This window comes from Gallinula chloropus (assembly GCF_964237585.1).
Source record: "Gallinula chloropus genome assembly, chromosome: 4".
Lineage (NCBI taxonomy): Eukaryota > Metazoa > Chordata > Aves > Gruiformes > Rallidae > Gallinula > Gallinula chloropus.
Window position 1 is genome coordinate 91202187 of NC_140088.1, and position 15161 is coordinate 91217347.

General features: G+C 53.7%; 1 protein-coding gene across 1 annotated transcript; it reads right to left on the reverse strand.

Moving 5' to 3' along the window:
• Nucleotides 1–12238: 12238 nt before the first annotated feature.
• On the reverse strand, nt 12239–14603 carry SOWAHB (sosondowah ankyrin repeat domain family member B; the record flags this gene model as incomplete). Its single annotated transcript, XM_084263292.1, has 2 exons — nt 12239–13154; nt 13818–14603. The coding sequence occupies 2 exons, from the start codon at nt 14601–14603 to the stop codon at nt 12366–12368; spliced, it is 1575 nt and encodes a 524-aa protein (XP_084119418.1). The 3' UTR covers nt 12239–12365.
• Between the last annotated feature and the right edge of the window lie 558 nt (nt 14604–15161).

Below are 15161 nucleotides of genomic sequence, written 5' to 3' on the forward strand. Positions count from 1 at the left end.
CTCACATTTTTCCTAGGGATTAAAGCCAACCATGGGGAGGCAGAAGAACAAGCCTCTTCCCTTTCGTGGCCTCCAGTGGGAGGAAGCAGGAGAAAATTCCCCTGTGGGTCTCCTTTCCTTTTAGAGGGTTTGGAAAAAGAGACAAGCGGCAAAACGAGGTCCCGCTGCCCACCCCACCAAGCCTGACCCCAGCCCCTCAGCACAACACAGAGAATGCCCAGCACCACCCACAGAGAAGGGACTCGGGCCCAGTGCACTCTGCTTCCTGGGACGGGAGTTTTATGCCAAAGGCAAAATCTAAAGCCTGATGGGAGCCCAGGTTTGGTTTCTCTGGATCATGGCAAGGGATTGCAGTACATTCAGGTGCTGAGAAAGAGTGGTTGGGTCGCACATAGCACGTGTGCTCCAGTTTCCAGGAGTTAACGCTCTCCAGTGTTTTGGGGAAACAGGCTGCAGCCACCAGGCAGCTCTGGCAGGAACAGTGAGAGAAGAGCCATCTCCTACTCGTCTGGACGGTGATGCCCAGAGGAATTTTCCCCAGTGGGGAAAATGTGGGTGACCTCCCAGCATCAGGTCTCATAGGCTTGCTTGAGGACACAGGGCACTGCCCAGAACCTGATCCCCAGATCAAACTCTTACTTAATCTCTGGATTTGCACAGGCAGAAGTCAGACAAACAATCAGTCCAATTTACTCGGGACTCCCTAGAAATGCCCCAGATTTTCTTTAGGAAAATGTAAATACCAGAAGGATGCATCATGCTGATGGTTACTCTTTTTAATCTTCAGTAGAGAAAAGACACCCTAGCCCTCAGCAAGCCACATCCCCAGCTAATCACTCCTGCCATTAGAAACTGCTTACCCCTGGTTTCAGAAGGTATTAGAACACACCTCTGCTGCTGGCTGGCTCTAGTCTGCACGGACACAGGGTGCAGGGGCCAGCACCGCTGGCTCTTTGCTATCAGTGCTTGGCTTGTGCCGAACCTACACACACTAGTAGCTGCTGATGCTACATATCCTAAGTGATTTGTCGCTGAGAAAGAGGAGCCACTTCCTTGCTGAAAGAACAAATAGGAGCTTTCTCTTCTTTTGGAGCTGGTATCTGGCCTCCACTCCAGCACAGCCCCTGTACTGGACATTGGTGAGGCTGCACCTCGAGTGCTGGGTCAAGTTCTGGGCTCCTCACCGTAAGAAGGACATGGAGGTGCTGGAGCGAGTGCAGAGAAGGGCAACCAGGCTGGGGAAGGGGCTGGAGGGCAAACCTTCTCCCCCACCTCCACTGCCCTGCCAGGAGGGTGCAGAGAGGTGGGCGATGGTCTCTTCAGCCAGGGGCCAGGAGATGGGACAAGGGGCAATGGGCTCAAGCTGCCCCAGGGCAGGGTCAGCTCAGCTGGGAGGGCAAAGTTCTTCCCTGGCAGAGTTGTGGGGCTGTGGCACAGGCTGCCCAGGGAGGGGCTGAGTCCCCACCCCTGGGGGTGTTTAACAGAGGGGAGATGAGGTGCTCAGGGATCTGGGTCAGCACAGGACAGGGATGGTTGGACTTGATGATCTTAAAGGTCTTTTCCAACCGCGTGACTCTGATTTCTAATTTCTGACAGCCGCGCTGTACATGTGCTTCCCTGGGAGGGCACCACTGCTTCAGCCATCGCACCAGTAGGAACACGCACCTCAGCTGCTTCTGCTGGCCGGGGAAGGGAAGACACCCCTCCGGTTCATTTTTGCTGGTGCAAGAATTACAATGGTGAAATACCCAGGAGTAACTCTTCACTCAGCCTTTTGTGAGCTGAGGCTTACAGTTTGCTTTAAGCTCAAGGCGGTTGTTTCTTCCCCCACTTTAAGGAAGATCTGCTCTTGTCTCCAGAAGTTCATTCGCAGCTCATCAAGCAAAGGCAGCATCTTTCTCTTGTGCTGTCCCTAGAGGACATGGGAGTCAGTAGTGTCTGAATGGGATCCTGGCCTCAGCAGCAGGATCAAGAGGTTGCTCTTGAACCTAAATATTACAAGGTTATAGCATAACAGATACATACATTATATATACACACACACAGCTGGTTTCTGCTGCTTAGAATACATGGGGACTTCAAGTTAAGCAATCGTTTCCTACTGCTGTTGGTGAGCGATTCTTCCCATTTCTCCCACAGCACATTTATCTCCTCCAGAATGTTCCTGCCTTTTTGCTCACACCGTCCTAACACCCCAAGGAGTTTTGCTGCATATGGTTTGTCTGGACCCTTCTGCACAAAAGGGCCTTTGCTTGACTTGCAGTACTCCCAGCCCTGTGATATCCATAGGGAAAACTTCAGGGTTGGTCTGGAGACAACAGGGGAATAGATAGTTCCCCCCCAAAAAAATCCTTAGCCTGCTCTTAAAAGACAAAGGAGGATTGTGGGTCCAGGGTCAAAATTGGCAGGAGGGTGAAAGGCCCTCCCAAAACACTGCTTCACAGGGAATTGTGTGGCAGGAGGAAGGGCTGAAGGTTCAGTCCCCTCGATGCCAGCTGGGGTTACATGGCCACATGTTATTACAACATTTTTATCCCAGAGGGTTTCCTGATTTCATCTTTCCCTACATGAGAAGGGAAGCAGCTCTACTCCAGGTTACTTATAAATTAAGTTAATTATAAAGAACTTCTTGCAGTATCTCAAAGTGATGAAAGGAGTTTGCTGATCCCTTCAGTGGGTTTTAAAGTATGTCTCATTTTATTTCCCTCATTAACACTGACCCAAGCTGACAATCCCTGTGCTTTTCATCTCCCAGTGGATTAGATTTAACGAGAGCAAGTTGTTAACTACCCAGGAGAACCAAGGCTTTGTTATTTTGCACTCATTTCGCTCCAGCACCTCTCCATGTAACTTAAGTTTGCAGGTGGCAAACATCTCAGAGTCTGGCTCATCTCAGAGGAGCCATTTGCATTTGTTCCTGTTTGGATGTTGCCACTGCTCTAGGCTTAGGAATCTGGGTACAGGAAGATTCCTCTCTCCTCCAAAGCCATCGTACCTCTGAGCATGCAGTAGGAAGTGGTGTGCTGACCACTTTCTCCCATTCCTTATGGCACTGAGGTGCGAGGCCCACGTCACCCCGGGCAGACCTACCCTCATACCCTGTGATGTCATGCCCCAAACAGCAAGGTCCTGCCCTGCAGCTGGAGGCCACAGCAGCTGCTGCAGTGTGAATTCATAGCAGAGCCCACAGGTTCCAGACCCTTCAAGTACACATTTTCCAGAGCTCTGTCCACTCCAGCAGGTTTAATTATTTATTCTTAACAACCTTGTTGTTTACTTTACATCTGTGACCACACTGCCAACTTCTGCAGATTCTCCCCTCACACCAGTGGCTGACAAAAAGAATCATCTCTTGGTCCTTTCATAAGGTTTTGCCTTATGTCGCTCTAGTTACACAAACCCCTTGAGCCAGCATTCTTCCTTGTGCTGAAGGACTGCAGAGAGTGGTTTGTTTCAGGGATCTGCATGAATCAATGGGGAAAACACCTCAAACTGACTTTGAAGAGGGAGGGACCAAGCTTTCTGCACCAGCCCAGTGTCCACCTTATGCTGGACTGATTTAGCAGAGCTCTCCTCTAGTCTGACAGATTGCACATACGCCATGCCAGGATGGTTTAGAAACTCAAGCCATCTGGAGTTCTTTCCCACAAACACATGTGCACGCCAGCACTCGTCTCCTTTGAGCCACCCACAGTGAGAAGGGATTGTATTAAAGCTGGCTCAGATTCCTCAAATTCAATTTTAGGCAGAATAAAATTGTCAATAAGTGTTCAGAAAACACTTTGGAAAGAAGCAGCTGATAAAAAAGTAACTTTGAAGAAATATTAACACTGCCCATTCTGAGCCCTAAGATACTCCAGATCCTTCAAAATTACACTAATTGGGGTGAAGCTCCTTCCCCTCCCTGCCATCTCCCTCAGTGTTTTATCTGCCAGATGCAGGGTTTACCCAAAACAGGTCCTGTATCACAAGGGCTTCAGAAGTGAGCTCAAATCTTCTGCCTGTTGAAGTACAGTAGGTCAGGATACACTCAGGTCTGAGCCTAATGTTGCCAGATCCCCTTAATAGAACAGCCATGTCAGTGTCCAGTGCAGGCCGATTATCCGACTGGCTTCCACGATTGACAACAGGCCCTTTCTCAGCTGGTTGGTAATGGGCAAAGAGTTAGAAAGACACACACACACACATTGAGAGCTGCCCTCAGAGGCAGTGGTTAGAGAGTTCTGCTCAGAAGCACAAGCATCACGAGCAGGCGCTGTGGGGGGGGGGTGGAAGCCATGCTCCCAAATCCCCCAAAGGCTGCCAGCTCTCACCTGGAGCTGCTGGGCGAGTCCCTGAAATACAGACTCTGGCCACAGCGTGACGCAAGGAGGCGGGACGCAAGGGGAAAAGGAGGGTGACAAGAAGCAGGAAATCCTGAGAGTGTGACTCACCATGGGACATGCCCTCAGGCCCCACAGGAGAGCACAGCCTGACCCGCTACCTCAACGCAGCCACCACCACATTAGTTGGCAAAAAGCAGCAGAGTCCAGCAAGGCACAGACCTCCCTCAGTAAGAAGGGGTCTGCAGTGAGGGGTGCTCAGCACCAGAGAGGAAAGGGCACACAGCCTGGCACAGCTCATCTGCATGTTGGGACGGCACCTTTGGAAAGCTCAGTCCAAGGACAGAGCAGCAGCACACCTGCCAACGCCTGCACAGTGCCAAAGTCTGCCCTCCCCTCCAGCCACAGGCAAGGCGAGCGGGCCTTTGGGGATGCTGCAGATGGGGCATGGACAAACGGCCCCACGACTGGCTGCTGCTCACCACTAGCACAGGCTGCCCAGCAGCCAAAAACCAGCATTAAATCAACAGGCAAGTGCTCTAAGGAACAGCAACCCCGGGCTTGATGCGAGGCAGCACTGAAACCAAGAAGAGGGAAGAGTCTCAAGATGTGTGCTTAATTCAGCTATTCAGTATTTATAAAGCAGACAAAAAAATCCAAATCAGATGCAAATAACTCCCAAACCAAAAAAATCTGCATTTCCCTTGAGCATCCAGCAGATGAGTAAACCAGTTCTATTGTTTATGCAAAGAAAAACACGCAACTCCTCTTGCCTGTGCCCATCTGCGTGCCTTAACCTGGAGGCAAGGCTGCCAGGCTTAGTGACCTCCTGCACATTAGACTTACTGAGGCCACCCTGCCTTGGCAAGATCGTTCCACTGCTTTTTTTGCACCCCCTCCCCCCCAAAATGCTGAAGCTGCATCCAGTCAGGGAGATGGAGTGCTCTGTGCAATGCCATGCAGCGGCTCATCTTCTGGCAACAGATGTGTTTTGACATATACAAGCTATATGTTGCCCAACAACATTGCTCATCCCCCCATCTCGACTTTATCTACATGGATTCCTGACAGGGCTTTGTCAGCTTTCCCCATTTGCTTTAAGCTAGCATCTCCTAGCACAGTGGTATGTTCCTTGTAATGACCAGGACTCAGATGGGGAGAGCAAATCCACACTAACAGCCTTGTGGTTACAAACCTCTAGGAAAAAAAATATGCTAAAGCAAGATTCAGGCTTTACCTTTGTCACTGACGTTATGACTCAGACAGCAAACCCAGCTGAGGAAATAATTAAATACAAGAAGCTGTCTAGGAAAAGAGCAGAGTGTTTCCTAACATGGTTGGACTGCCTCATACACGTTTCCTCGTACAGCGATGAATCCCCTTCCCGTGTTGGTAGGGCTTCACGTTTCACACCCTTGAGTAATATTCAGCATGTGCTTAGCAAAGGGCTTCTTCCTTCAGGGAGACTTGATGCCACATGGCACAAGCACAGGTGCCATAGGGGGGACACACAGCCTCACCCAGACACAGGACACACTGCAGTTTGGGGGGTCTCATGAGGATCACACCCCAGTTACTCAGGCTGTGTACGTACATAGTTGCATTTGTGACCTGAACTGGAGGCACTGGCTGGGCCAGGCAGGGATGTGGAGCAATCCGGGCACAGGCAGGCTTTCCCTTGGGTAAAGTCTCAAGGAGACTGAAGCTGCAAGAGAGTAAGCCACCAGTGGTAATGGGGAAGGAATGCTGCCACCCCCCAGCTCCCTGCAGCCTCTACCAAAGCTGCAGCAAGCAGCACCACTTGCTTTTCCCTTCAGCTTTTACTCTGGAGCCCCACTCTCTTCCCTAGCAGGCTTGCAAGCCACCGAGCTCTGAGCACAAACCCTGCCCTCATGCTTATTAGCTCCCCATTTTCTTCAGGACCAGGAGAAGAGGCAAACCACACAGTAGAATTGTGAAGGTTTGAAAAGGCCTCCAAGATCTAGTCCAACCATCCCCCTGCCACCCACTAAACCACATCCCCAGTACCTCATCCAACCTCTCCTTGAACACCCCGAGGGACGGTGACTCCCCCACCTCCCTGGGCAACCCCTTCCAATGCCCAACTGCTCTTTGGGAGAAGAAATGTCTCCTCATTCCTGACCTGACCCTCCCCTGGCACAACTCACAGCCATTCCCTCTGTCCTGTCACTGGGTATCTGTGAGAAGGGGCTGAGCCCCAGCTCCCCACAGCCTCCTCTCAGGGAGCTGGAGAGAGCAAGGAGGTCTCCCCTGAGCCTCCCCTCCTCCAGAAGAGTACAAAGTTCTGGCTCATGGAGACCAAAAGAGGAAGGCTGCAGCCTCAGGCACCCATTTACCTCTGATAAGGAAGCAGCCCAAATCCTTGCACTCCAGATACCATCACCAGAGATAAGGAGGGCAGAGAGCTTGTTACTGGTGGGAGCACAGCTCTGTGTCCCAGGGTAAGAACACTCCCCATTAAGGCCCAGGAGTGCTTCTCATCCTCTCTGCAAGCAAGACTCAAGGCCTTCCCATTTCCCCATAGCAATCTCTTCTGTTTACTGCTGGCATGCAACTCCCATGTGGACTTTGGACAAGCCGCGATAACGCCTGCTCTGTGCTTGGGCAGCAGAGGATTTGCTCCCTGCTGCTGAGTTAAGGGACTCCCTGCCCAAGACACACTCATGCAAATTCTTTTAATTCCCACTTTCACTAGAACATCCCAGGCTGCATTAAAGACCACTAACTACCTCTCCTGGTTTCAGATTCATCAAAACATTCCTCAAGTCTAGAGCTGTGCCTCAGGAAAACCGAAAGAAAAGGCTTCAACCAGTAACTGTTTTGGCAGAGGGCCCATGGCAAGGGGGAAGCTGCTGTGACACATCTGGAAGAACTTTGGTCATTGCTTCCCATAGCAGCATTACAAACTCAACCCCAGACCAGTCCCCACACACTGACACGCTGTGCAGAGGAACTGGGGAGTAGCTCTAAGGGCGTCTCCTTCACAACAGAAACCATGGCTTTAAAAGAAACAATGTTTTGCTCAAGTCCAATACAGATTTAAAGTGCCCTCATCTTCAGCTTGCTGAAACCACCCAGACACAGGTCAGCACAATGGGGCATATTAACTGCTCTAATCAAAGGGTCAGGGTGACCTGCACAAGGTCACCCATCCCCATCTTTTCCCAGCGCTGCAAGTTGCCATGTTCCATTGGGTGCTTAACACAAGGTTACCTCAGCACCAAGCTTTCTATCCACAGCACTTCATGCCTCCAAGTGCTGAGCTACAGAAAGCTGCAGCACTTCCCCCAGAGTCACCCACGACGTGCCCTTCAGTCAGACAAAGGGCTGCACCCCTTATTTACCACTCACTGCCTCTTAAGAACAGCTTAGAAGCTCTCTACTCTCCGTCCTTTGCAGTACTCTCACTTGTTTCTAGCACATTTAAAGCCTTGCTCTCCCTCTCACTGCTCTTCATTAAACAACTGAGCAGCTCATGCAAAGCGTTTCCTCGTCCTACATTTAGTCTTTTTGAGCTTCTCCTAAAACTACTGCAGAATTATCTCATTTCATAACAGTTTAACACAACTGAACCAGAAACATATTCCCCCAACCACAAAACAAAACTCAGAAAAAGTACCTAAATGCTTCTTGCTTTACCACCCCACTGCTCTCACCCTCATAAGAAAACACTTGTGATAAGAACAGAGCCCTTCCCAGACTCCTTTTAAGCAGGTCTCACCCAGCACTGAGGCTATATAAGGGTGCAGGAACCCTTATTTCCTTCAAGTATAGAAGTTATGGCTCTAGCTGAGGATGTGTAGGCTAGGCAGTAACAGTTTTAAGTGTTCCTGGAAGTTTTGGAGGTGTTGCTGTACTGGTTTGTGTCAGTGTTTTTTTTGTTTTAAAGGCAGGCAGTTGGGTTTAGTTGATGTTTTTTCACATGCATTAAAGCCCAGCATTTTGGCTGGTGTCTTTGATACTCTGTCGATAAATGTTTTTGCTAAAACAGTTTAAATTCATATCTTCTCTGGTTTTATTAACAATAAACCAAAAATAGTTTCCTTAAATACCCTTAAACTGGGGCTGAGGGATATTACTGTAGTTAAACTCAGCGTTCCACCTGTGGCTTTTCCTGATGTGACTCAGTTTCCAAAGACAATACCTTTTTTTTGCTCCTCCTGAAGGGTCAACAATTCTCATCTTAATGATGAAACATCAGCTGGAGGAAACTATGGTTAATTGGTGGGGGTGTTTTCTTGTAACACCCACCCTGCTACCCTGCCATCTGGTACTGCTTGCAGGAACTGTAGTCACCAGAAACTCCAGCTTTAACAAGGTTTAGTAGTGATTGGTGTGGTCCCATTGCTTGTTAAAAGTGTGCAAGACGTTCCTCTTGCTGTGGAGCTGTATAGAAGCTATTTAAGACAAACAGTGTTGTCACAGTAGGAACAGCTCAGCCACAAAACAGGACTCAAACTGGCACACTCCTCCTTTTGTGCTGGGCTTACCCCATCCAGCAGAAAGGATGGCTGGTTTAACAGTAGTCTTGCAAACTCTGCCATTCCCTTGGGCTTGAGTGGCAAAGCCCCCATAATCACTCATAGACAGTCAGTGATTAACAAAGATACTTCATTAGGAGCTGAGCAATCACATCAGGCTGCCAGCTCACCCCTGCAACTTCTGTTAGTAAAGGCTGGAGCGTCAGCCTAGTCAGAGCTGTGATTTGGGAGCGTAATCGGGAGCTTAACAGAAGCCATGTGAATAGAGATCAGCATCCAGCTCTGCTGCACTGCCCGCTTTTAGCAGTAAGCGTGTGCCCCGGGAGCAGGGCAGCGCTGAAAAGCCTGGGCTTCCGGGGTTCCCTGTACCGTAACTCGGGGCTCACGTGTGGTGGGAAAAGGCTGCTGCGTGAAAGAGCTCCTTAGATGGACGTGGCTTTTGGAGCACAGAGCAGTCGGCTAGAGATAAGCACTGGAGAGCAGAGGGAGGGTGGACTTTATCGTCATCAGCTGTGGAGTGGGAGGTGTGCTCTCAAAAGCAATGGGAGGAGAGGGCAGAGTCCCGCGGCGCGTTAATCTCTGACATGTCCTGTGTTCCAGGGTGGTGCGAAGATCAGATGCCGGGATTGGGTGTGAAGCAGGGAGACACGTCCACCCACAATGAGGAAACGGCGGCATGCATGGGTGTGGAAGGGGCCAGGCGGGCTGACGAGTAAGTAGCGAGGGAGGTCAGGAGCGCTCTGACACAGAGGTGCTCAGGCTGCGTGCGTGTGCATCCGGGGCTGGATTTTTCCTGGGGACTGGACCTGTGACACCCATATCACCCCTGTCTGATGCACGAGGGTGGCAGGGGGATTCCCTCAGGTATGGCTGAGGAATGATCTGACCCTGCCTTTTGCAATGGATTGCACTCTCTGTTGCTTATTTCACCAGCAGAAAACTTGGAGGACAGGGCTTTCTGTAGGTTAAAAGAGTGGTTGCTCCCAGAAGCAGTGACTGCTTCTAAAAACTGGTGTAGCAGTAGTATTACCAAAGTTAGCAGCCCAAGAACTCACAAATACTGCTGGGTTGATAAACCAGAGTGAAAGCACACTGATCCAACAGGGAAAGGTTTCTTTGCAGTTTGAAACCTCTTTTGATCAAGAGTTGCTTCAATATTTAAAAATAGGAGATGGCATCTTGTTGGTGTCATCTCAACAGGTGAGCAAACAGCGGTCACTGGTTCCACAACCTGTTAGGCTGTGGAATTGAATAGCTCCTAGGGAGGGGAAACTGCTCTGAAAAAGATGGCAGAAAGGGCAGCAGCACACAGAAAAAAGGGTTACTTAGATTTGCGTCACGGAGAAAGGTCATAGAAAGGCTGTAAAATGAGAATCCCGGGGTAGCACTTGCTGTCCTTGTCGGTCTTTGTCTTGGCAATGCTGGCGATAGTAAGGTGAAAACCTTATTCTTGGGAAGCTGTGGATATCCATGGAGCCAAAAGTACGTTCCCTGCTGGACAGCGTTATCCAGCTCGCAGAACTATTGCGTTTGAGGTCTCCTTCTTGAAGCTCGCTGTATGGGACGGCTCTGGTGGCATCCCTGATACCCCACCAACAGGCTGCTTTTAAGAGCTTTGAGCCATGGCTCACAGAGAGCTTTAGCAAGCCCTTTCCTGAGGGAGCCTGGTGCCCACTGTGAACCACAGCAATGGCGCTGCGGAGACTTAAGCATCTTACCAGGCCACAGCCACTGGGCATGTTTCTGCTGAGGTACGGTAGCACCTCTAGCTGGATCTAAGGGAGGTACATAGGATTTCTCCTGCTGTGCGGAATTCCAGGGTGGGGGGGCCCTCCCTGTGTCCATGCAAATGGCTCAGAGGCCACATCAGAGCTGAATTTATGAGTTTGAGACGGTGCCTCTTCAGAGAGGAATGATGAAAGGCACCGCCTTGGTTTACTGAGCTCTTTCCTTTGTGAAAGGAGAAAACCAGGGTGGGAAAAGGCCACAACCTTTTGTGGCCACAGAGTCAGGCAGAGCAGCTTCCCTTCCACAGGAAAGAGTTCCTCCCTCAAATAAACCCCAAGCAAAGCGGAGACCTCAATTAGTGCTTGAGCAAGGACTCGAGGCATTCCCCGGCATTCATGTTATGCAAGGGTCAGGTTCTGCTGCCCTGATTCCCATTCCTCCCCGAAACTCCCAGCATTTAGGCACATGCCTCAAATACACAAGCAGTCTCATGTCCTGCACTGGTCTGCCCCAAAGCATCCTGCCAAAGCAGAGCCAGCAGCTCTGGTTTCGCAACCACTGACGCCCACTGGTCCTGTGTCTGGGGTCACCCAGCAGCAGAAGCATCAACCAGGCAGTGCTGTACCCCTCTCTTGTGTCTCGTATCTCTTCCTGCCTTCATAAAGCATCTATAGGAGAGCCAGATGAGGTGCAAGGTTACCCTAGTACATTTTTGTTCAGTTTAGAAGCCAGTTTACGCTAAGTAAGTGAGCAGAGTTCAGTATAGGACCCATATAACCCAGTGAGATTCATAAAGCCAGCTTGTTATTCGTAAGCTCTCAGGAATGACTGCACTGGGCATCTCTTCCTTCCACCTGCACCCCCCAATCCCACTTAACTCCCACATAAACACTTAGGAAGCAAGTTAGGGCTGGGGTCTCTGGTTATCAAACTGCCTGCAGGTCCATACAAGTCTGGGACCTGTACCTCAGCACAGCTCCTTTTCATCCCAACCCAGATTCCTGTGGCAAGGCTTTCTGTCCCCAGGCATGGGAATGGGGTTCTAGCCACAAGGTACCACTTCCTAGTCCGGCGACATGAGGAAGGAGGGGGCGGTATCGGTGCTGCGGGGCAGCCCGGGACAGTCGCGGGGAGGAGTAGGGCTGCGCTGCTGCCCTGCATTCCTTCCTACATGGGCCAGTGGGCAAGACAGGCTGAGAAATGGAGTGGGTGTGTTACGCCCTCCTCATCTCTCCAGCTGCCACCTTCTGCCACAGGCAGTCACATTCTGAGGACTTGTTGGAAGGCTGGACCTCCATCAGCTGCATTTTTAAAGGTGAGACTCATCCCTAATCTGCTGGGATTAAAAAGGGATGCAGTCTTAATTACTCCCCAGAATTCAGGCGACGTAAACAAGTGTTTTGCAAACCTCAGAACCAATAACAATTTTTTTTCTGTAAGCAAAAGCAAGTGCTCTGCCCTGCTTGAGAGCTTCACCCCAGAGTCCAGGACCCCAAACCCAAGGTCCCACTAGCACTGGTGATTCTGGCTGCACCCAGCAGCTGCTGCCCTCTCTGTGGGGTGCACAGGACTTGCCTACCAAGTGTTCAGGTGTGCTTCCAAAAGTCACTCCATCCTCTTCCTGTCAGGAAAGAAAGAAATGGGAGGGGGGCAGAGAGACTCAGACAACAGTTCATGGGATTAATTTAAAAGTACATTCTTCAATAGGTTCAGTCTGTTTCACAGCTTTTTTTTTTCTGCCTGCCTGGCTTCCTCTTGTGGGATGGCCTCTGAGGTCCCATCTCCACTGGCAGAGGATGCCAGGAGCTGTCTCTCAGTCACTCTCGCTGCCAGTTCGGTGGGATGCCGCCCCACGGACATGCTGTGGCCTGAGGCAGGCAGGCAGCGCTGACTTGCCAGCAGACAGCGAGACCTTGCTGACAGATGACACGCTGTGGGCCAGGGGCTGTGTAGGGAACATAATCGTGCCTCGGGGTGCCTCCAGAAGCTGCCAGATCTCCCCCGAGGTGGAGCTGCCCAGGTACTGCCAGGGCTGTCGCCCGCTGCCGTCCCGTACCTGCACCTGGCACCCCATCTGCAGCACCAGCACCTTGATGACGAGCTGGTGGCCGTGTATGGCAGCCAGGTGCAGAGGAGTGTACCCGCAGCCTGAGCGGGCATCCACGTCCAGGGCCAGCCCGGCCTGCCGTGCTGCCCCTGCCAGCTCCTGAAGGCCTGGCCCGTCACCGTGCTTGGCCAGCCAGTGAAGGACTGTGAAGCCTGTCATGAAATCCCGCTGCAGGGCTAGCTCTGGCTCTTCCAGGAAGAGCTCCCGCACACGAGCCCAGCTCCCCGCTGACACCGCCACGAGCCAGGCGTGCTCCCGCTGCCCCAGCGGTACCCGGCTTGAGACATTCCTAGGGGAGCTCTTGGAGGGCATTGTGCGGGGCTGCCGTCCACAGTCATCTTGCAGCGATGGGGTGATGCCCTGCACCTCCAGCAGAGCAAGCTGGCACCTGATGCTCCTGAAGACCCGTGGCTGTTCTGGAGGGCTGCGCTCTGGGACCTGGGACCTTTGTACTGGCAGCAAGGACTGGGATGGGGGCGGCCTGGCAGGGGGTGGCTGCGGGGATAGCAGTGCCTGGGTGGTGTACTGTGGTGAGGATTGGGATGGGGGTATCCTGGAGGGAGAAAGCACCCTAGGACCTGATGGCAGTGGCAGGGTTTGGTAGGGGTGCAGCGGGAGGGTTTCAGATTGTGTGGGTCCTTTTGGGGTCAGTACCCTATATCCCCTCGGTGGTGATGGGGATGGCCTGGTGGGGAGTTGCTGCAGGGACCTGGACTGTGATGGGGGTAGCTGGGTGGAGGGTAACACATCTGAGCCTGATAAAAGTGGTGAGGATTGTGGGGAGCTGGCAGGGAGTGCCTGCAGGGACCTGGACAGGGGCAGCACCCCTGGGGTGGACAGCAATGACAGGGACCGGGATGGGGGTGACTCAACAAGGGGTGGCTGTGGGGACACAGGTAGAGGCAGTTCAGTGGGGGACAGCACCCTGGGGCCCAATGACAGTGGTGGGGACAGGGGTGGTCTGGTGGGGGTCTTCTGCCTTGGTCTTGCTGCTGGTGGTGAGACCTTCAGTAGGGGCATTGCAGTGGCAGTCCGTGGCACAGAGTGGGGCTGAGGCAGCCTGTCGGGGTGCAGCACCCCAAGGTGCTGTGACAGGGACTGGGGTGGGGGTGGTTGTCTGGGGCATTGTAGTGACCGAGGCCCAAGTGGGGCCGATACAGCGGAAGGCAGCACCCCTGGTCCCGGTGGCGGGGACCGGGGCGGTCTGGCAGAGGGTGGCTGTAGGGGTTGGTATGGGGGGGGCTTGGCGGGGGGCGGCGGCCGGGCGGGGGGCAGCACCCCGGGACCCGGCGGCAGCACCGGGGGCTGGGAGCGGGGTGACCCGTCGGTGCGCAGCGTCCAGGGACTCGAGGACAGCGGCCGCGTCCGGTACGGGGGCGGCTGCGCGGGGGGCGGCGGGGAGCGGGAGCGGGGTGGCCCGGCGGGGGTCAGCGTCCCGGGGCCCGGAGGGGTGGCGGCGGCAGCGCGGCGCGCCCGGCGGCACTCGCAGCACGGGCCCCCGCGACCCCGGGCGGCACAGCCTCCCCCCGCCACGGCGGTCCCCGGGGGCTGCCCCCCGACGGGATGCCCTTTCGCCTCCGCCTGCCCCGGGGAACCCCGCCGCCGGTCGGGGTCGCGTCGGGGCGGCGGCTCCCTCTCTTCCTCCTCCTCCTCCTCTTTCTCCCGCTGTTCGTCCGGCGGCGGCAGCTCCTCATCGAGGAGGTCGCGGTACCTGCGGCGGAGGACGATGTCCTTGGAAGCGCCGGGAGAGGCGGCGGGGCGGACGGTGGCCAGGGAGTTGACGAGGCTCTTGAAGTACTCGCGGCGCTCCCGCCGCTGTTGCTCTGTCAGCGCCGGGTCCCGGAGGAAATTCTGGAAGTGGCGGAGAAGCGCCGTGTTGGGGGCTCGGCCCCCGGACGCCCATAGGAAGTCCAGCACGGCCTCCTGGCTCAGCTCCCGCGCCATGCTCCGCGCCGCTCGGCTCTCCTCTGCGCTCCGGTTCGATGCTGCACCGTCGGTGCTCGGCGCTGTACCCCAGGTGCGCGGCGCTGCCGGGCCGGGGAAACCCGCCTCCTGCCGCGCCGGGCCTCTCCGCCTCCTCCTCCTCCCCCTCCTTCTTCGCACCCCAGTTGCCTTCGCCCGGGGAGGCGGCGGTGGGAACGGACGGTGGAGAAGGAGGGGAGTGGGGCAGAGTTAGTGCTCCGAGAGGTGCGATGGTAATGTCCTGCCATGCGGTGAGAAGAAAGACGTTTTGTCAGTCCTTGTGTCAGAGGAGGGGCAGCAGGCAACGGGCACGAATGGACAGGCACGCGATTCCGTCTGCGTACAAGGAAAATGTCTTTTACAGTGAGAGTGATAAGGTGCTGGAGCAGGTTGCCAGGTGGGTTGTGGTCTGCATCCTCAGGGACATTCTAAGCTCCTCTGGACACAATCCTGCTCTGTGTGATTGTGCGGAGCTGGGAGCAGACCAACTCCAGAGCTGCCTTCCAGCCTGAACCCCTCTGTGACTCTGCGACTTCCATG